The 19,897-nt window shown below is 53.6% G+C and overlaps 2 protein-coding genes across 6 annotated transcripts; one reads left to right on the top strand and one right to left on the bottom strand.

The window, feature by feature from the left end:
* Positions 1-1,846: 1,846 nt before the first annotated feature.
* CD164L2 (CD164 molecule like 2) lies at positions 1,847-5,877 on the bottom strand. Of its 5 annotated transcripts, none has more exons than XM_070775630.1 (6): positions 5,677-5,876; positions 5,093-5,260; positions 4,921-4,992; positions 4,389-4,433; positions 2,731-2,789; positions 1,847-1,980 (listed from the first exon to the last, which is right to left on the bottom strand). In XM_070775630.1, the coding sequence occupies exons 1-6, from the start codon at positions 5,762-5,764 to the stop codon at positions 1,864-1,866; spliced, it is 549 nt and encodes a 182-aa protein (XP_070631731.1). In that variant the 5' UTR covers positions 5,765-5,876; the 3' UTR covers positions 1,847-1,863. The 5 variants fall into 5 exon arrangements, with proteins under 5 accessions (XP_070631731.1, XP_070631745.1, XP_070631760.1 ...); XM_070775644.1 differs by having other exon boundaries at positions 2,731-2,875; positions 5,677-5,872; XM_070775659.1 differs by lacking the exon at positions 1,847-1,980 and adding an exon at positions 1,988-2,172 and having other exon boundaries at positions 5,677-5,877.
* A 9,918-nt stretch (positions 5,878-15,795) lies between these two features.
* Positions 15,796-18,953, top strand: GPR3 (G protein-coupled receptor 3). Its single transcript, XM_019985843.2, has 2 exons — positions 15,796-15,903; positions 16,943-18,953. Exon 2 carries the CDS (start codon positions 16,948-16,950, stop codon positions 17,938-17,940), a length of 993 nt encoding a protein of 330 aa, XP_019841402.1. The 5' UTR covers positions 15,796-15,903; positions 16,943-16,947; the 3' UTR covers positions 17,941-18,953.
* The last annotated feature ends 944 nt before the right edge of the window (positions 18,954-19,897 follow it).

Below are 19,897 nucleotides of genomic sequence, written 5' to 3'. Positions count from 1 at the left end.
AACCAGTCCATTCTGAAGGAGATCAGCCCTGGGATTTCTTTGGAGGGAATGATGCTGAAGCTGAAACTCCAATACTTTGGCCACCTCATGCGAAGAGTTGACTCATTGGAAAAGACTCTGATCCTGGGAGGGATTGGGGGCAGGAGGAGAAGGGGACGACAGAGGATGAGATGTCTGGATGGCATCACTGACTCGATGGACGTGAGTCTCAGTGAACTCCGGGAGTTGGTGATGGATAGGGAGTGTTGCATGCTGCGATTCATGGGGTCGCAAAGAGTCGGACACGACTGAGCGACTGATCTGATCTGATCTGAAGGGTGTGTAGGTATGTATTTTGTAAATTCATAGAAAAAGGTCTGACCCATCCTGTTAAGCATAGTTATTTCTGGGGAGTGGGACGCTGGGGAGAGTGATTCTCGTTCTTTACATACATAAATGTCCGTGTGGTCCTTTTGTTCCTTGCAGGCATTTACTACATTTGAAAAAGAAAACATCCACTAGAGAAATGTCCTTAACTGGGCGAAAAGCCAGGGGTGAGGGGGGGCATTCTTTCCTTGGCCTGGGAGAGACCGGGCATCATCCCAGCGAGGGGAGGGCGACCCAGGCAGGAGAAACCGCGTGTGCAGAGGCTTGGAGAAGAGAGAACAAGGCAGGCTGGGTCACATGACCCAGATGCAGGGACCTGGAGGGGAGGCTGATGTCTGAGAGGAGGGTGGGTGTTGATAGAAGTGAGTCTGTGTTGGGGGTAGGAGGGGGTGGACTGCGTTTGGCATTGATGGGTAGGCAGGTGAGCCCTCTGTGAGGCCAAGGAGTAGCTGAAACTCCCTGTGCAGCCCAGGGGCCCTAAAGCCTTTCCAGCTGCAGCCAGAGATCCTGCAAGGAGAGGAGGCCTTGAGGGGAGGAAGAGATGTAGGCATTTGGGCAGCTGGAAGGGTGAATGGGTGCCCTGGAGTGAAGCAGACGGGGCACATGTTCCTGCTCTGAACCTGCCCTACATCCCACTGAGATGCAACAGCTGTTACTGGACTTTACAGACGAGGGAACCGAGGCCCAGAGCTGCTCCATTAACTTCCAGTCTCACAAAGCAGTCGGGTTCCACAGGCTAAACTCTTGCCTGTGACTCTCTACTGCCTCTCAGCTTTCTAGGACAATCATGAGACTAAATCAGACACTGATGCCAGACTCTCAGCCACATGCCTGGTTTCCAGCAAGTGCCCCATGGGTGGGAGATGTTATTAGAGAAGACTTCTGGGCCCAGGTTTGAGGGGGTGAAGAGAGGGAGGTGGGCATGGGTGGTGCTTTCTAGGAGGGCCCATTCAAGGAAGGCCAGAAGTACCCTGGGGAGGGTCCCGGGGGTACCTCCACCTTGGAACAAGGGCAGAGATCCAATTTAGGAGCAAAAAAAAACCTGGAGATGCCTCTGCAGAGGAGTTCTGAAGTTCTGTTCATTCTGGAGTCAGAAAAACCTGGATTAAATTCCCAGCCCTGCCCCATTCCACTCTGTGTGATCTTAAGCCGGCGTGTTTCCCTTTCTGAGTCTCTGCACCCTTCTCTATAATGCAGTGGAGGAGGGGGTTAAACACATAACAACAACAACTATTTTTTTGGCCAGGCCGTGAGGCTAGTGGGATCTTAAATTTCCCGGCCTGGGATTGAACCCAGGCTCCGGCAGTGAAAGCACCAAGTCTTAACCACTGGACTTCCAGGGAATTCCTGCAAATAAAAATACTTTAAAAGGTGACAGTGTCAATTTAAGGCTGAATTTCCATGAAAGAGAGGGCAGTGGACCATACCTCCCACCCCATCCAATCCACACACAGCCCAAGACATGGGACATAAAGCACAGTGCTGGAAAGAGCTCCTTTATTGGGGGCAGTGTCCAAGCCGGGTCCATGGGAAGAGGCCAGGCCCAGACCGAGTACCAGGCGGGGGGCCACAGAGATGACGATGAGGCAGAAGGTGGTTGAAGGATGCTCTCATCTGCACGAACCAGGCCCAGGACAAGAAGGGATGTCAACTATGGGGCTCTGAGTCTGCTCAGTGTCCACAGGGGCCACAATTTGGTGACCAAAGTTTTTCCCACCCTGAGTGCCCTTAAGGAAGCCAAGAGCGGGCAGCCTCTTCATTCTCTTTCCCCTGATTGTGGAATCTGGGCCTGAAGGGGGTCAGATTCTGCAGAGGCCAGACAAAGAAGGCACTCAGGGTGGTGGTCCCACCTCAGCTGGGCTGAGGACCCCCCCTGCACCCCGCAGAGAGCAGGCAGCGGGCAGAAGAGCAAACACTTTAATGGAGGTTGCAGCGATCCACCCCACAGCACACTTGGGGGCCAGAGCACACGGGAGCCTCAGAGCAGCTCCCCTTCTCAGAGGAAAACCAAACCGCACACGTGGCCTGGGCTCCTGCCCGCAGCCACAGAGCTGCAGGCGGAAGGCGGCCTGGGCTGTCACCTACTGGTTCTCCTCCCTGCTGACAGCATGAGGGGACAAAGACAGAGGGGCTCAGCTGGGCTCTCAGACGCCGCGCCCGGGCCGAGTCCCACATGGGCCAACACCCAGCCGAGAGAACCCCACAACTGGAGCGGGGAGACGTGGTGCGACCTACATGGAGGAGGCCAAGAGGGCCTCAGGGCCCCTGAGGCTGCCCCATGCAGGAGACGGCACACGGGCAGTGAGGGCCACCTGAGGGGCCACAGGGAAGCAGGTGCAGGGGGTCGGTGGGCCAGGTACTCACAGTGTCTGGTAGGTGCTGTCCTTGGCCTTGAGGAAGCGCAAGACGAAGAAGGCCACCGCCTGCAAACTCAGCACCATCACCACGCCTCCGATGAAGCTGGCCCCGTCAAAGCCGGGGCTGTGGGCCTCAGGGACCAAGGGGCTCTCTGCAGGGTGGAGGCCACAGCAGGCCACTGTAGGCCAGGGGCCCAGCCCCACCCCAAAACCCGGCACAGGTCATCTGGGAGGCCCCCAGTCCTCATTAGGGGAGCCTTGGACAGAGGGCTCAGAAGTTCCACCCAGATTCTACGGGTGGCTGGAAAGTGCCTGGAAGGACGGATAGCATCCGGCCCTGGCTCCGCTCCTGAGTTGCTCTGTGGCTTGATGCCTCTCACACCCTTTCTGGGCTTCCTGACTGCAGGTCCCAGATGGTGAGTGAGCTCCCTGCCTGCCTCCCTCTTCCACCAGGACCCCACAGGGTGACGATGGACCCAGAACTTGGGCGTCCACACTGCTTTCAGTTCACAGTCCCTCTCCGCCTTGGGTCTTGAGCTTCGAAGCCCAGGTGTAGATGCCGTGGTCTCCTTTCAGGACTCCCAAGTCCCAAGACCCTGGAGTCACCCAGGGTCCAGAGAGAGGGAAGGAGGAGAGGAAGACGTGGCGGCCCACACTCGACCAAGGGGATAAATGAAGACTCGATGACATGTGTCGGAGGGACTAACCAGGCTCTGAATGCCAGGCCTGACAGTCACCTCTCCGTTAGGGCAGAGCCAGACTTACATGGCATCCCCGACTCTTTCCCCCACCCCCGCCTCAGGGCCCACAGTTGCCAGGACATCTAGGTGGCTCCCAGCTGTGCCACGTTAGCCATCCACTCCCACCAGGGATTTGATTTCAGGCCCTGGGCCAGGTGCCCAGAGCAGGGCAGGACTGGTGGTAGAAGAGCATTCTAGGGCAGTGAGAGGGGCCCAGTTGGGTGCTGGATCCACTTCCCAGAGGCTGGATCCCACTTCCCCAGAAGGGGAATCTGACAATGTGAAGGGTGGTCCCAGCAGCAGCTCAGGGAGCCCCAGAGAAGGGGACTAGGGAAAGAGGAGCAGAAGGAAGAAATAAGCTGCACAAGACCCAGCTGGGGCTCAAGCTGGAGGAGGAGCCATCAATAATTCAGCCCCTGAGATCATGTTTCTGGCTTTAATTAACCAAGAGCCTCTTCAGCCATCCTTGCCAAGCCTGCTGACCTCCAGACCCTGAGGGGCAGTGGGAACCAAAGCGTGGGGTTCTTGCCTCTGTTCGGCTGGGACCCTGCTTTGTGACCCTCTCTGGGCCTGGAGGTTGCAGTAGGTAGTCACTGAGGACATCTCCTTGGCAACCTGACATACACCCTCAGCACCAAGCAGGTCCTGAGGGGGGCCATCCTGAGTTCTCAGAACCGGGGTCGGGGAAAAGGGATGGGAACCATCATTTCTTGATCACCTTCTATACACTGGAAACTGAATGAGGTGCTATACACCCTCTCATAAAATCCTCACTTTGTGAGATATTCTTCAACCCATTCTACAGATGTTGGACACAGGCTCAGAGGGAGAAGTCACAGGGTTGAGGTCACAGAGCACGGCAGTGCCTGACCCCGGCTGTTTTCCATGCACCTCTTATCCTTCCATTACCCCAGATAGTACCTACCTGTTGTGACTGTCTTCGGTTCATGAGTTGGGTGGTGGTGCACAGCTGAAGAGACAGGAAATCCATAATTAAACCAGACCCCTGCCACTTCCCATCAAGACCCCATCTCAGGCCCACCTGGCACACTCTTAAGCCTTAGTTTATACAGTTCCTTCCACCAGCGGAGCCCTCTCTCTCCATCTCTACGTTAATCATCATCTGTGACGCTGCCTCCTTCAGGAAGCCCTCCCCCCATTCCCTTCTGAGCTTCCAAAGTCCTCACTGTGGTTTAAAATAGAAGAGCTAGTTCCTCCATTTCCTCCGCATGCTTGTCCTAGATCCTCTAGCTGCACCAATTTTCAGAGGAGGAAACGGGCCAGAGAGGGGAAGCGACATCTCAGTGAGCTAAAGGCAGAACTGACGCTGGACCCAGTGCTTGTGGGCACAGTCTTCTCTCGGGGAGAGGCCAATTCCCTACTGGAGGCGGGCTCTGGCTGAGGACACCTCGGCCCCCTCCCCGCAGCTTGACTTAGGCCAGAGGGAGCCCCCTTACCTGGACATGACTCTGAGCGGTTGTAGATGGAGCAACCTTCCTTGACCACCTCTGATTGAGCCACGCAGTGTCCTGATGGGAGAAGGAGCAGGGAAGCGGTTTAGGGAGTGGGGCCAAGGCTCTGATGTTCAGAAATGGGGGCACTAACCTTGGGGAGGGCCTAACTCCATACCTGGCTCCTCTGGCCGACACTGCTCCCACACACAGCTGGAGAGGTTGTGTGCTCGGTTCCCCTCCACACAATGTTCACAGGGCTTCAGCTGTTTGCAGGCCACTCGGACAGCTGGCCAGATGTTCACACGGAGCAGGGCTCCCCGCCCAAAGCCTCGAGCACCTTTACCTGGGCGTGAGGTGGGTGCAACACTTGGAACCCAAGCTACCGTTCCCCTTCCCCACTACTACGGATCTCACCCCCCTGCACACATACACTCACCTGGATCCCCTAAGCCCCACCGCACGCCTGGAGTTTCCACAAACACATGGGCACACACGCCTAGAAGCTCCCTGACATTCACCAGAGCACCCTCCCTTTGCATATATCAGGAGCCACCCCCATCCCATTCACCTGGGGCCGCTTCACTTCCCTACACCTGAAGTTGCCTCACACCCGGAGCCTTATATACGGCTCCACAGACAGTCGGAGCCTCCTTCTACCCACCCCAGGAGCCCCGCACACAAGTGAGAAGTCCCCTCCCGCGCCCCCTCCCCAAGCCCAGACTGCTCCTGGCAAGCAGTTGGGTGAAGGGCACGCGTTACCAGCCACAGCAAGCTGGGCACACAGGAGGAGGCAGCAGCAGCCGCCACAGAGCGCAGCCCGTAAGGCGCGGGGTCCCGGCGCGGCCATGGGCTCGGAGGCGGGGCCTGGGGGGGGTGTCGGGGTCGGCGGAGAGCGGGTGTGGCGTGGCCCCTCTGGATTCGGCTCCGCCGGGGTGTAAGTAACGAGACCAGGGCAACCTGCGCTAGGGTAGGTGGGCGTGGCCCAGACAGGGCGGGGCTAGTGACGCGAGTGAGAGGGCGTGGCTTTGTTGTCTGGGGCGGGGTCCGATGGGGCGTGGTTTGTGGGGGTCTGGGGCGGGGCTCTGGCAAAAAAGACGGAGTCCAGAACTATTCCGAGTACCCGACCAGGTTCCTGGATGTCCCCTTCCCTCGCTGGATCATGAACACTCTGTTGCGTTATTATCCCTACTTCACAGGTGAGGAAACTGAGGCTCAGAAAAGGTGTGTGACTAGTCGGAGGTCAAAATTCTCCAAGCCAGGCTTGAACAGTACGTGAACTGTGAACTTCCAGATGTTCAAGCTGGATTTAGAAAAGGCAGAGGAACCAGAGATCAAATTGCCAACATCCGTTGGATCATCGAAAAAGCAAGAGAGTTCCAGAAAAGCATCTACTTCTGCTTTATTGACTATGCCAAAGCCTTTGTGTGGATCACAACAAACTGTGGGAAATTTTTCAAGAGATGGGGATACCAGACCACCTGACCTGTCTCCCAAGAAATCTGTATGCAGGTCAAGAAGCAATCGTTAGAACTGGACATGGAACAATAGACTGGTTCCAAATTGGGAAGGAGTATGTCAAGGCTGTATATTGTCACCCTGCTTATTTAACTTATATGCAGAGCACATCATGAGAAATGCTGGGCTGGATGAAGCACAAGCTGGAATCAATATTGATGGGAGAAATATCAATAACCTCAGATACGCAGATGACACCACCCTTATAGCAGAAAGTGAAGAACTAAAAAGGTCTTGATGAAAGTGAAAGAGGAGAGTGAAAAAGTTGGCTTAAAGCTCCATACTCAGAAAACTAAGATCATGGCATCCAGTCCCATCACTTCATGGCAAATAGATGGAGAAACAGTGGAAACAGTGGCAAACTATTTTTCTGGGCTCCAACATCACTGCAGATGGTGACTGCAGCCATGAGATTAAAAGACACTTGCTCCTTGGAAGAAAAGTTATGACCAACCTAGACAGCATATTAAAAAGCAGAGACATTACTTTACTGACAAAGGTCTGTCTAGTCAAAGCTATGGTTTTTCCAGTAGTCATGAGAGTTGGACTATAAAGAAAGCTGAGTGCTGAAGAACTGATGCTTTTGAACTGTGGTGTTGGAGAGGACTCTTGAGAGTCCCTTGGACTGCAAGGAGATCCAACCAGTCCATCCTAAAGGAAATCAATCCTGAATAGTCATTGGAAGGACTGTTGCTGAAGCTCAAACTCCAACACTTTGGCCACCTGATGGGAAGAACTGACTCCTTGGAAAAGACCTTGATACTGGGAAAGATTGAAGGCCGGAGGAGAAGGGGCTGACAGAGCATTGGATGGTTGGATGGCATCTCCGACTCTATGGACATGAGTTTGAGTAAGCTCCAGGGGTTGGTGATGGACAGGAAGCCTGGTGTGCTGTAGTCCATGGGGTCACAAAGAGTCAGACACAACTGAGCAACTGAACTGAACTGAGTCAGAGGTCACAGAGTTAGTGGCAAAATCTAGATTTGAAGAGAGGTAAATTTCCTGATTTCTGAGGTTCTGTAGAGTTCATCCTTTAACCAGGAGGGAAGAACAGGCCCCCAGACTCTGGCAGCCTGTATCGCTTCACCTGTTGCATCTTCTTCTCTTCTGCCCCTCAATACACTGCATCTATCTCTGACCCACCACACACTTTGGCCAAGCCAGCCATCTCACTGGTACTGGGATAAGTGGTCTTTCTGCAACCTTCCCCTCTCCCTCTTCTGGCTTTTCTCCCTCTGCAGCCACTTCTCAGGTCCCTTAGAAGACAGCTCCTCTTCCACTCTGCCCCATCCTCCATTCTTCCCTTTCCCCTCCCCACCTCTCCCCTCTCCTCCCCTCTCCCTTCTCTACTTCTCCTTTTCTTCTTTCTCCCTCTTCATTGCTGCTGGCCCAGTTCAGTCCTGAGCCCTATTCCTCTCCTCTTCTGGGTCATCTCAGTCAACAAGTACCATATCTCTATCTCCAGCCCAATGCTCGCTCCCCAGCTGCCACACCTGTAATAATATATCGTTAGGTGGTTCAGTGGTAAAGAATCTGCCTGCAATGTAGGAGATCCAGGTTCGATCCCTGGGTCAGAAAGATCCCCTGGAGAAGGAAATGGCAACCCACTCCAGTGTTCCTGCTAGGATAAATCCCATGGACAGAGGAGCCTGGCAGGCTACAGTCTGTGGGGTCTCAAAGAGTCAGACATGACTTAGGGACTGAACAGCAACAAAGCAACTATTAATGACTTACTACTAGCGGAATTTACATTCTACTAAGCGGAAAAGACTCTGATGCTGGGAGGGATTGGGGGCAGGAGGAGAAGGGGACAACAGAGGATGAGATGTCTGGATGGCATCACTGACTCGATGGACGTGAGTCTGAGTGAACTCCACGAGTTGGTAATGGACAGGGAGGCCTGGCATGCTGCGATTCATGGGGTAGCAAAGAGTCGGACACAACTGAGCGACTGAACTGAACTGAACTGAAGTGGCTTAACTTATCAGGTCTTTTCTGATGTCCACAACTACCCTCTAAACATGGGTTTTGTAATCTCCCATTTGCAGGCCTCTGGTAAAATCACTTTCCCAGGGGCACACAGTTATAATGGAGGGGGTCAGGATGTGGACCAGGGTCTAGTGAGGCCAGAGGCTACTCTGCCCTCCACTGTGCCTCCTGAGGGTTCATCTGCTTCTAGGGCATCTCCACTTGAGTTTTTGCCTCAGGCCCTGGAAATTGCCCAGTCCCTCTTTTCCCCTCAGGGAGGCTCCTTTCATCTTACCAGGCAGCTGATTGGAAACCCTGGTCTCATCCTCACCCCCTCCCTCTGTCTTGCCCCCAGACTAAAGTCCTGCAAATCCTGCTCCTGGGTCCTGCTCCCTCAGCTTTCCTTTGCTGATCTCACACTTCCTCTCAGTCTCCAGGCCTCTCCCCAGCTCACCCCTCACAGTGCAGAGCTGTCCTGAAAACGTGGATTTGACCATGAAACAAATTTCAACTCAACTTGGCTTTCACAGCCCTTTGATTCCTAGCTCTGGAAGCCTCAGAAGTCTTGTGCTCACCCCAACATCTTACCCTCTGAGAAAATAGAATAGCTTTCCCCCTAGCATGCATCGTTTGTACCTCCTTGCCTTCATCTGGTAGTGGTTTTCTCTCTTGGAGGGTCCTCCTCCTCTCCAGACTACATGTGTCTGGCAAACTAATCCTTCATGACAACACTAAATGGCCACCGCCTGCAGGAAGCCCTCGGTGACTGTCACGGAGCAAGGCTGAACTGCTGTGGCACTTGTCCCAGCTGGAAGATCCGAACCCATCTGTCCTCCTGCACCCAAGGCCTCACCAATCTCTTGCCTTGGTGACTGCAGTGGCCTCCTGGTAGGGCTTCTGCTTCTGCCATAGTCTGTTCTCCACTCAGCAGCCAGAGCAATCCTTTGAAAATGTGAATCAAATCATATTATTCCATGTTTAAGCTCACCGATGGCTTCCATCTAACCACTTTCCAAGACTTACATGATCTTTCCCCGGCCTGCCTCTTTGAGCTCAACTCCTACCTCTCCCCTTGGCTCCTTTGGTCCAGACACACTAGCTTCTTCTCTGTCCCTCAAACAATCAACCCTTTCCTCATAAGACTTTCAGTTCAGTTCAGTCACTCAATCATGTCTGACGCTTTGTGACCCAATGGACTGAAGCAAGCCAGGCTTCCCTGTCTATCACCAACTCCCAGAGCTTGCTCAAACTCATGTCCATCAAGTCAGTGATGCCATCCAACCATCTCATCCTCTGTCGTCCCCTTTTCCTCCCACCTTCAATCTTTCCCAGCATCAAGGTCTTTTCCAAGGTGTCAGTTCTTTGCATCAGGTGGCCAAAGTACTGGAGTTTCAGCTTCAGCATCAGTGCTTCCAATGAACATCCAGGACTGATCTCCTTTAGGATGGACTGGTTGGATCTCTTTGCAGTCCAAGGACTCTCACGCGTCTTCTCCAACACTACAGTTCAAAAGCATCAATTCTTCTCCGCTCAGCTTTCTTTATAGTCCAACTCTCACATCCATACACGACTACTGGAAAAACCATAGCCTTGACTAGATGGACCTTTGTTGACAAAGTAATGTCTCTGATTTTTAATATGATGTCTAGGTTGGTCATAACTTTTCTTCCAAGGAGCAAGTGTCTTTTAATTTCATGGCTGCAGTCACCATCTGCAGTGATTTTGGAGTCCAGGAAAATAAAGTCTGTTACTATTTCCATTGTTTCCCCATCTATTTGCCATGAGTGATGGGATTGGATACCATGATTTTAGTTTTTTGAATGTTGAGTTTCAAGCCAAGTTTTTCACTCTCTTTCACTTTCATCAAGAGGCTGTTTAGTTCTTCTTCACTTTCTGCCATAAGGGTGGTGTCATCTGCGTATCTGAGGTTATTGATATTTCTCCCAGCAATGTTGATTCCAGCTTGTGCTTCATCCAACCTGGTATTTCGCATGATGTACTCTGTATATAAGTTAAATGAGCAGGGTGATAATATACAGCCTTGACATACTTCTTTCCCAATTTGGAACCAGTCTGTTGTTCCATGTCCGGTTCTAACGATTGCTTCCTGATCTGCATACAGGTTTCTCAGGAGGCAGGTCAGGTGGTCTGGTATCCTCATCTCTTCAAGAATTTTCCACAGTTTGTTGTGATCTACACAGTCAAAGGCTTTGGTGTAGTCAATAAAGCAGAAGTAGATGTGTTTCTGGAATTCTCTTGCTTTTTTGATGATCCAACAGATGGCAGTTTGATCTCTGGTTCATCTGCCTTTTCTAAATCCAGCTTGAACATCTGGAAGTTCACAGTTCATGTACTGTTGAAGCCTGGCTTGGAGAAGTTTGAGCATTACTTTGTTAGCGTGTGAGATGAGTGCAATTGTCCAGTAGTTTGAACATTCTTTGGCATTGCTCTTCTTTGGGATTGGAATGAAAATTGACCTTCTCCACTCCTGTGGCCACTGCTGAGTTTTCCAAATTTGCTGGCACATTAAGTGCAGCACTTTCACAGCAGCATCTCTTCAGATTTGAAAGACTTTGCACTTGCTCTACTCTCTTTGAAACTCTTCTATTCTCTTTTCAATTGACTTGCCCCTGACCTCCCTACTAAAAACAGGTCTCCTGGTTATTCTACATCACGATGTCTCCTTTTCCCTTCAGAACATGTATCAGCTATGTACTTAATTACTCAGTTGTTTCCTAGTCTATAAATAAGTTCCAGGAAGGCAGAAACCATGTTTGCCTTCATCTACAGTTAACTCCCTGCACCCATAAAAGCTAAGCAGGTGCTTATTAAATAACCACACTGTACCATGTTGTGACTGTGTACATGTTTGCCTGTCTCACTGGCCTGTGAGACCCTCAAGGGTTCCCTACTTAATATCATATTAAGTGTTTATTTGTAGATTGTCCATTTCCCCATTAGAATGGAAACACCATGAAGAGGAGATATCTGTTCATTGCTATATTCTGTGCCTAGAACTATGCCTGGCAAATAGTAAATAAACTCGATAAATATTTACTGAATGTTGAAAATGCAGGGATATGGCCACATCGTCTCTGTCTGTAGCACCCTCTTAAACCCAAGCCCAGGGGAACTGTCAGTGAATATTGGCTGAATGAATGGGTCTGTGCTAAGAATGTGTACACGGATGATGGCCATATTCTTGGAGCTTGGACAGGGGGCTTCTGTCTGTGTCTCTCTCACACACTTCCCTCCAGAGTCTAGGCCCACAGGGTTGGTAGAGGGAAAGAAAGAAAGAAGTGTAACCTGGAGGTGAGTGCTCACAGCCATCTGGTGGTCACCTGGGGAACTACAAGTATTGTCCACCTTAGTCAAATTTCACCCCCAGCCCCTTCTGGGGAGAGAGCTAGGCTAGAATGAAGGCACACTGGATTTGGTTCCAAATAGAGTGGCTTCAGATCCCAGCTCTGCCATTGACAGTGTGATTTGGGCAAGTCGTCTGGCTTCTCTGGGCTTCACCTATGAGATAGGGGTGTAGGATTATGGTACGTACTGGGCTCTGGTCTGGCACCTGGTAGGTGGGAAGGGCTGGAGGGCGAAGTCAGTGACGAGCAGAATTAAGGAGACAGGGAAGTGGGCCTGAGGATGAGAGAAGAGAAAGGGTTGCCTTTTCCTCTAGATAGCAGATCTCTGGGGAACAGACCTGGTTGGCAGTGATGGCCTCAATTGTCCTGTTGACATGGGGCAGTTTTGGAGCACGAGAGAGTGTACTCACATGAAAATCCATAGCTTAAGACTTCCCTGGCAGTCCAGTGGTTAAGACTCTGTGTTTCCACTACGGGGGACGCAGGTTCAGTCCCTGGTCGGGGAACTGAGATCCTACGTGCTGCATGGCACAGCCAAAAACCCAAAACAAGCAAAAAAGAAACTCCACAGCCTCACTTGAGTCTCTTAGGTCTCCAGGGTTCCTCATGGTTAGAAATATCACTCCACTCTTTTCCTCTTTGGCTCGCTGAGGATCGCCTCCATCATGAACCAACACCATGATTCTCTGGACCAGGAAATTCTGACCAACCAGCTACTTCAGGGGAAAGGTGGTCACTGATGTTCTTCACCCTAGAAGGGCAACCGTATCCAAGACAGAAATTTGGGGAAAACTAGCCAAAGTATGGAGAAGGCAATGGCACCCCGCTCCAGTACTCTTGCCTGGAAAATCCCATGGACGGAGGGGCCTGGTAGGCTGCAGTCCATGGGGTTGCTAAGAGTCAGACACGACTGAGCAACTTCACTTTCACTTTTCACTTTCATGCATTGGAGAAGGAAATGGCAACCCACTCCAGTGTTCTTGCCTGGAGAATCCCAGGGACGGGGGAGCCTGGTGGGCTGCCATCTATGGGGTTGCACAGAGTCGGACACGACTGAAGCGACTTAGCAGCAGCAGCAGCAGCAGCCAAAGTATACAAGACCACACCAGATGTCATCTTTATATTTGGAGTCAGAACCCATTTTGGTGGTGACAACTGGCTTGGATGTGATTTATGATTCCTTGGGTTATGCAAAGAAAAATAAACCAACACCACCTTGCAAGACATGGGCTGCCCGAGAAGAAAAAGAACTGAAGGACAGAATGAAGGAGCTTGGGGGATCACAAAGACCAATGTAGGTGCTGGCAGAAGGAAGGATTAAAGATCCTGCAGTGACTTTATTTGTGGTGATTGTACAGATGTTTCATGAGAGGATTAATAAACTATGCAAAATAAAAAAAGACCACTGCCACTCAAAAGAGAAGATGGTCTCTCATACATCTCCCCTCTCTATTTGTGTGTGTGTGTGTGTGTGTGTGTGTGTGTGAGCCACATGGCTTGCAGGATCTTAGTTCCCTGACCAGGAATCGAACTTATGCCCCCTGCAGTGGAAATGTGGAGTCCTAACCACTGGACCACAAAGGGATTCCCTCTCATACACCGTCTCATGCCAACCTCCCAGCAGCCTCTCTGAGACCAATTGGACAGTTGTTGGGACCTGGCTCTGACAGGGGAGAAAGTGAACATCTGGGTTCCTGGGGGCAGATGTCCTTATATTCTCTTTGATGCCCCACTTTCCTCGACACTGTGCATATTACTACTCCCTCCGTGTTTTCCTTCCCTTTCTTGGATGTTGCTTTTTGTCCAGTCATCCAGTCAGCAAGTATTTATTGAACACTTCCTGCATGCCAGGCTTTGTTCTCCAGCACAGACCAGAACAAAGTCTGTACCCTCGTGGAGCTTATATCCTGGTGGGGCTGACATGTCTTTTCTCTTAAAACAATAAATTTATAATTTCAGGAGTGCTAAGTGCTCTAAAAAATGATAAATCAAGGAAAGCACAGAGAGAATGATGGAAGCGGGAGTGGTCGTCTAGGGTAGATGTTGGGAAAGCCTGCTCTGGAAGATATTGACTTGGCCACAGAGGCTCTCGAATGGAGTAAAGGGGTTCTGGGCAGAGGGAAGAGCCAGGCAAAGCCCAGGAGCAGGAAGCTTCTTTCCCGCAGTCTGTACTCTCACTGGTGGGTTTCCCTGAAGTTCCTCCTCTGCTCCCTCGCCGCACACCCAAGCCTCCCGGGTGTCCTCCTGCAGCCAGCACAGCCAGTGCTGACAATGTGCCAGGCCCCTCCCAACAATCCCATGCAGAAGATACTAACATGGTCTTTTTCTTAACTTTTATTTATTTGGCTGTGCTGGGTCTTGTTAGTTGCGGCATGCAAACTCTTTAATTGCAGCACGTGGGATCTAGTTCACCTGACCAGGGATCAAACCCCAACCCTCTGCATTGGCTATGCAGCATCTTAGCCACTGGACCAATTGGGAAGTCCCTGTCTCTAGAGAAAACAGGCCCAAAGAGCCTAAGATATTCACCCAATCTAACTGCTGACCACACCACCTGCTAACCACCCCAAACTCACCATGTCCAACCTGAAGTACAGTATCTTCCCCAGCCCTGACCTCCCCATGTACCCTGCCACTGGCCTGCCCCCTCCTTCTCCCTGTGATACTTCAGTGGTTCTGTGCTGGGAGGATAAGTGGTGGGGCCTGGGATCTGGGCCCTCACCTGGTCCCTGCCCCCCAGCCCCATCCCACAGGCCTGGTTGATTCCAATGAGGATCAGAGCTCGAGTTGGAGGGTGGAGGAGGCAGCTATTTTCCCTTCCCCAGAACTGGCCATATCTGTGGCATCTGGAGAAGTCAGCTGGGAGAGGTTCCCTGGGAACAGGAAGAGGTGGGGAAGGGGGAGTTCCTTCTCTGTGCCCTGACCTGCCAGGGTGCCTAAGATGGGAGGCTGAGAGGGGCCCGCCCTGGGGACTGAGCTGATGGCTTTCTGCTTCCAAGTTCTTCCCGGCTCCCCAACTCCTGCTGCTTCGGGGAAGTGACCCCCACCCCCACCACCACCCCGCTGGCTTTCCAGATCCTTGAATAAATAATTCAAGTTTTGAAATCTTGCCAGGCCCACCCCTCCCTGTGCAGTGAGGGCGCTATTGGGCTGACATGATTGAAGTCGCCCGGTTCCTTCTGCCAGCCCCAGCATCACGAGGGCTGGCCCGGTCACTGTCAGTCCAGACCCTTTACCCTGTCCCACTCACCTGGGGGCCCACAGTCACCTGGTATCTTCATTCCAGGACCCTGTGACCCTCATCACAGCCTGGTCACTTCAGCACTTGTGACAGGGTCACGGTGACCTGAAGAACTATCACCCAGCCCCTCCACCTTCCCTTTCTTTCGCCACCACCTCATCCCTGAACCCCATCATGGCCCAGAGTCACCCTGACACTGCTATGGTTGCCCTAGGGGCTTCTTCTCTACCTCAGCGTCGTACTGCCACCATCCCCCCAAGATCCTGTCACCACGCTCATACCGTCACTTCCACCCACCTCCCTGCTCCCTCGTGCTCCTGTCACCATCACCTCAGGGCCCCATCGTCTTGGCAACCCCTGTCATCCTCACTGGGGACTGGGACGCTCATTCAGCCCCCATCACTCGGTCTCCGTCACCTGAATTCCGTCAGCCTGTCTCTGCCACCCGAGGGTCCCATCACCTCCATAAACTCTCCGGGGCCCCTTTCCTCCTCTCCCTCTAACACATGCCCCCCGCCACCTTCCTGAGACTTCAAGGGCTCTCGCACCAGCGACCCCGAAACCCCCGGCCCGTAGAGGGCGCAGCGTCAAGGACAGCGCGGGCCGACTCAGAAGGGGGCGGAGCCGCAGCCACGGTCGCTTTTTATGAATGGGGGAGCGGGCGGCACGAGGCCTCATTACTATGCCGAGCGGCGCGCGCTGCGCCCCAGCGCGACGCACCCATTGGCCAGCCGGGCCACTGACGTCACCAAAGCGGTGGTCGGGGGCGGGGCGGGGCGGGGTGACTCACGCCGCTTCTCCCGCGGCCGCGGGGGCTTCTCGGGGTCCTCACACACCCTGCGCAGCCCGGACCCGAGTTCAGCCTTCCCGCGGCCCGGCCGCGCCCGGTTCCGAGAGGTGAGTAGCGGGCCCCGGCCTGGGTACCAGGCATCCGAGAGGGCACGCAGGATGCTGGGGCGCTGGGCAAGCGGTCAAGCTCCCAGCGGTTGATTGGGGTCGGAGGTTGAGACCAGGAACCCTGAGTCTGGGCTCACAGGAAGGGACCCAGGGTCTGGGTGATAAGAGCTGTCAGCTGGGTAGCCCGGCGTGGGGTGAGCACTCCTGCAAGGACCCGAGGCCCTGAAGGGACTGATGGTCATCTGAGTTTGGGCCGGCAGGAGGCGTCTGGGCCAGGACCCAGGCGTCCGAGCAGGAGGAGGTGTCCGACTTAGAAATCCAGACGTCCGGACAGGAGGCGGAGTCAGGCCCAAGATCCAGGTGTCCAAGCAGAGGGAGGGATCTGACTACAGGATCCTGGCTTCCAGCAGGGGGTGTCTGTCCCAAAGACCCAGAGGTTCAGGCAGAAAGAGGGGTCCAGCTGGGGGGCAGAAGTCTGGCCGAGTGTGTGTTGGGGGGCTGAGGTCCCAGATGTTGTTACCCCAGGAGTGCAGGGTGGGGGCTGGCGGGAGCTTCACGAGCATTCTCTGGGGGCGGAGTCTGGGGCTGGCCATACTGAGAATCGTGAGGGGTCTGGTGAGCCTCAGAAACTGAGCGTCATCCTCCCTGGTGGGGAGGGAGCAGAGCTGCTGTCAGTCTTGAGATGTCACCTCCCCCGGTCCTGGGCCTTTCCCAGCTTCTCCGGGATCCTATGGGCCTCTATCCACTTATGGTAGTCCTTGATCTTGTCCTCCTCAGTCACACAAGTGGGAGAAAGAGACCTGCAGGACTCAGTGAGTTAGAAGGGAGAGGGGAGCGACCCACCACAGGGATCACCAGACCCCTGCTGGCCTAGGGCATAGGCGAAGACAAGGGTATCCTGGAAGGAGCTTCAGGGCATGGGAGGGGGTGGGCAACCTGGGACCCAGCCAGGTATCCTGAGGAGAGACCCCCACTGCTTCCAGACCCCTCCACCCAGCACCCAGCCCTGCCAGCTTCTCACAGGGCCTTTCTCCTACAGGTACCATGATGTGGGGTGCAGGCAGCCCCCTGGCCTGGCTCTCTGCTGGCCCCGGAAACGTGAACATGAGCAGCATGGGGTCCACAGAGGGGCCCACAGGCCCTGCCACACCGCTGCCCTCCCCCACGGCCTGGGACGTAGTACTGTGCATCTCAGGCACACTGGTGTCCTGTGAGAACGCGCTGGTGGTGGCCATCATCGTGGGCACTCCCGCCTTCCGTGCCCCCATGTTCCTGCTAGTGGGCAGCCTGGCTGTGGCAGACCTGCTGGCAGGCCTGGGCCTGGTCATGCACTTTGCTGCTGTCTTCTGCATTGGCTCAGCAGTGATGAGCCTGGTGCTGGTTGGCGTGCTGGCCATGGCCTTTACTGCCAGCATCGGCAGCCTACTGGCCATCACCGTTGATCGCTACCTTTCTCTGTACAATGCGCTCACCTACTACTCAGAGACAACAGTGACGCGGACCTATGTGATGCTGGCCCTAGTGTGGGGGGGCGCGCTGGGCCTGGGGCTGCTGCCTGTGCTGGCCTGGAACTGCCTGGATGCCCGGGCCACATGCGGCGTGGTCTATCCGCTCTCCAAGAACCATCTGGTGGTCCTGGCCGTTGCCTTCTTCATGGTGTTTGGCATCATGCTGCAGCTCTATGCCCAGATCTGTCGCATTGTCTGCCGCCACGCCCAGCAGATTGCCCTCCAGCGGCACCTGCTGCCTGCCTCCCACTACGTGGCCACCCGAAAGGGCATAGCCACCCTGGCCGTGGTGCTTGGCGCCTTTGCCGCCTGCTGGCTGCCCTTCACCGTCTACTGCCTGTTGGGCGATGCCCACTCCCCACCCCTCTACACCTATCTCACCCTGCTCCCTGCCACCTACAACTCCATGATCAACCCCATCATCTACGCCTTCCGCAACCAGGACGTGCAGAAGGTGCTGTGGGCTGTCTGCTGCTGCTGTTCCTCTTCCAAGACGCTCTTCCGATCCCGCTCCCCCAGTGATGTCTAGTCTCATCCTGGTGACCCTCCAGCCCTGATCACTACAGAATTCCAGAGTGTTAGGTCCTCCAGGGCTTTGTTCCAACCCCCAGCTCCACACCCCAAGACCCAGCTGGTTCTGGAGTTCTAGGACTTTGGGTGTTTCACAGGATTCTGTTCAGATCCCTGCAGGGCCCAGCTGGCTCCATGGTTCTAGAATGTTCCTGTGGTCAGGGTTGCAACTCAGAAATGTCCCACAGCCCAGATGGGCTTGGAGTTCCAGTAGGCTGCTGGGTGTTTCACAGTGCCATTCCAAGTCCCTGACCTTCCCCCTGCCTTGACCTTGACCATGTCACTTTACTTTTGGGTTTCTGAGCTAAAGAGTCAGAGAGGTTAGTTACTCCGTTGCCTAGATAAGAGAAAGATTTATCTGTATATATGTGCACATACAAAGAGAATATCTATTTATTATTTATTTATGAATTTATTTATGGGTGTTAAGGGGAAAAAAAGAGACCCACACCTTGAAATCCAGGCCATACCAGGGTACTCCCAGTCCCCAACACCCTCATTTCTGACCTCAGTTCCTAGAGGGGGAAAAGGGAGAGAGAGAAACCACGTATTTTGTTATTATTTTTGCTTACTTTTTATCGAAGAGATCATAGAAACCAGAGCCTTCTCCCCAGGCCCGCCCCCCTCGGGTTTGCAGGGGGAACACACCAGCCTCTGGTTTTTTATTTTTTTAAGAAGCCATCACCTGAGAAACCGAGAATTCCTCTGCTCTGGGGGCCGACTGCCCTCTGGTGGCCGTTTTTGGGGAACTGCAGCCGGGTCGGCCGTCAGAACCAGGCCAAGCAACCCCAGCTCCACTCCAGCCTGGTGTCCAGCACCATAGCCAGAGCCTGGGGTCAGGTCTCACCCTGCAGTGCCCTACAGGAGGCAGGGTGCGAGCCAACACCTGAGCCCTCTGCCATCTGGGGTAGGGTCCCCAGTCCCCTATTCCTGTTCCTAACCCAACCCTCAATAAAAAAATGATTTTGTGATAAATAAGATTTGTCTGTGCGTGGAAGGAGTGGTGTGGGGTGTAATGGGTGACAGCCTGGAATGGGAGGATTAGGCCAGGCCTGGGGCCTATGGGAGGATCCAAGAAACTGGAGACCCAGGTGGAGTATGGCTGGCAGGTGACACCTCCCACCCCAGGATGCCAATCTGATGGGTTCCTCTGTTCAGACTCAGGCATCCCCAAACAAGAACCCCACCTCCACCGAGACTAGAACTCCTGGTGCTAGAGCCCCTTGGGTTTCAGTTGCTCACATCTTGCCTACATTAGCTTTAGTTTGGGGTTTGGGCATGAAGAATGTGCTCAAGGCATGTAGGTGTTCCAAACAACAGCAGCCTCTTCCACTCACAGGTGTCTTGTGTGCTGGGCACTGCACTAAGCGTTTTGCATCCGTCAGCTCACGTTTGCCTAACAAGCACCCCCTGGCACGGGTAAGAACTTCTCATGTTACAGACCAGGAAGCAGGCCAAGGGAGAGTCAGTGGTCAGCTCAAGGTCATACAGCTAGGAAATGGCAGATCCAGGATTCCAAAGAGGAACATTTGTTTCCAGGCCCTGTGCACTGTCCCCTGGCTGATGCCCCCTCATCGCCTGCCTTCCCAAGCCAAAGGCTTAGGACATTCTGGACCCTGCCTTGTGTCGGGGTTAATTTTCAGAGCCAGTGGCCCCATTTTGGGAGGTGGTTGGATGGGGTCTGTTCACTCAGGAGCTGGAAGGGCTTTTTTTCTATGCAAAGGTGAGTGATAGTAAGAGTGTGTGTGTACCCTTGTGTGCATTTGAGGACAAAATTGGGCAGGACTCTGAATTTCACTGTTTTGGAACCAAAAAGAACTTGTTCACCAGGTACAGGCAGGAGTAGGTTTGGGGTGTGGCTGAAGAGGAAGCTCTGACTACCCCAAACCCACATCTACCCAGATGGGCAAAGCCTG

The sequence above is a fragment of the Bos indicus genome, chromosome 2 (assembly GCF_029378745.1).
Source record: "Bos indicus isolate NIAB-ARS_2022 breed Sahiwal x Tharparkar chromosome 2, NIAB-ARS_B.indTharparkar_mat_pri_1.0, whole genome shotgun sequence".
In the NCBI taxonomy this organism is placed as follows: domain Eukaryota; kingdom Metazoa; phylum Chordata; class Mammalia; order Artiodactyla; family Bovidae; genus Bos; species Bos indicus.
The sequence above is the reverse complement of the archived record's forward strand: the minus strand, read 5'-3'. Positions and strand labels throughout refer to the sequence as shown.

What these genes read in the sequence shown, in the direction of transcription:
- CD164L2 (XM_070775630.1), bottom strand. Translation starts at nt 5,764, where the DNA reads ATGGCCGCGCCGGGACCCCGCGCCTTACGGGCTGCGCTCTGTGGCGGC. An exon ending in TGCCCAGCTTGCTGTGGCTG is followed by an intron (nt 5,261 to 5,676) that starts GTAACGCGTGCC and finishes CCTCACGCCCAG; the next exon opens with GTAAAGGTGCTCGAGGCTTT. An exon ending in GACAGCACCTACCAGACACT is followed by an intron (nt 1,981 to 2,730) that starts GTGAGTACCTGG and finishes TGGTTCGTGCAG; the next exon opens with ATGAGAGCATCCTTCAACCA.
- GPR3 (XM_019985843.2), top strand. Translation starts at nt 16,948, where the DNA reads ATGATGTGGGGTGCAGGCAGCCCCCTGGCCTGGCTCTCTGCTGGCCCC.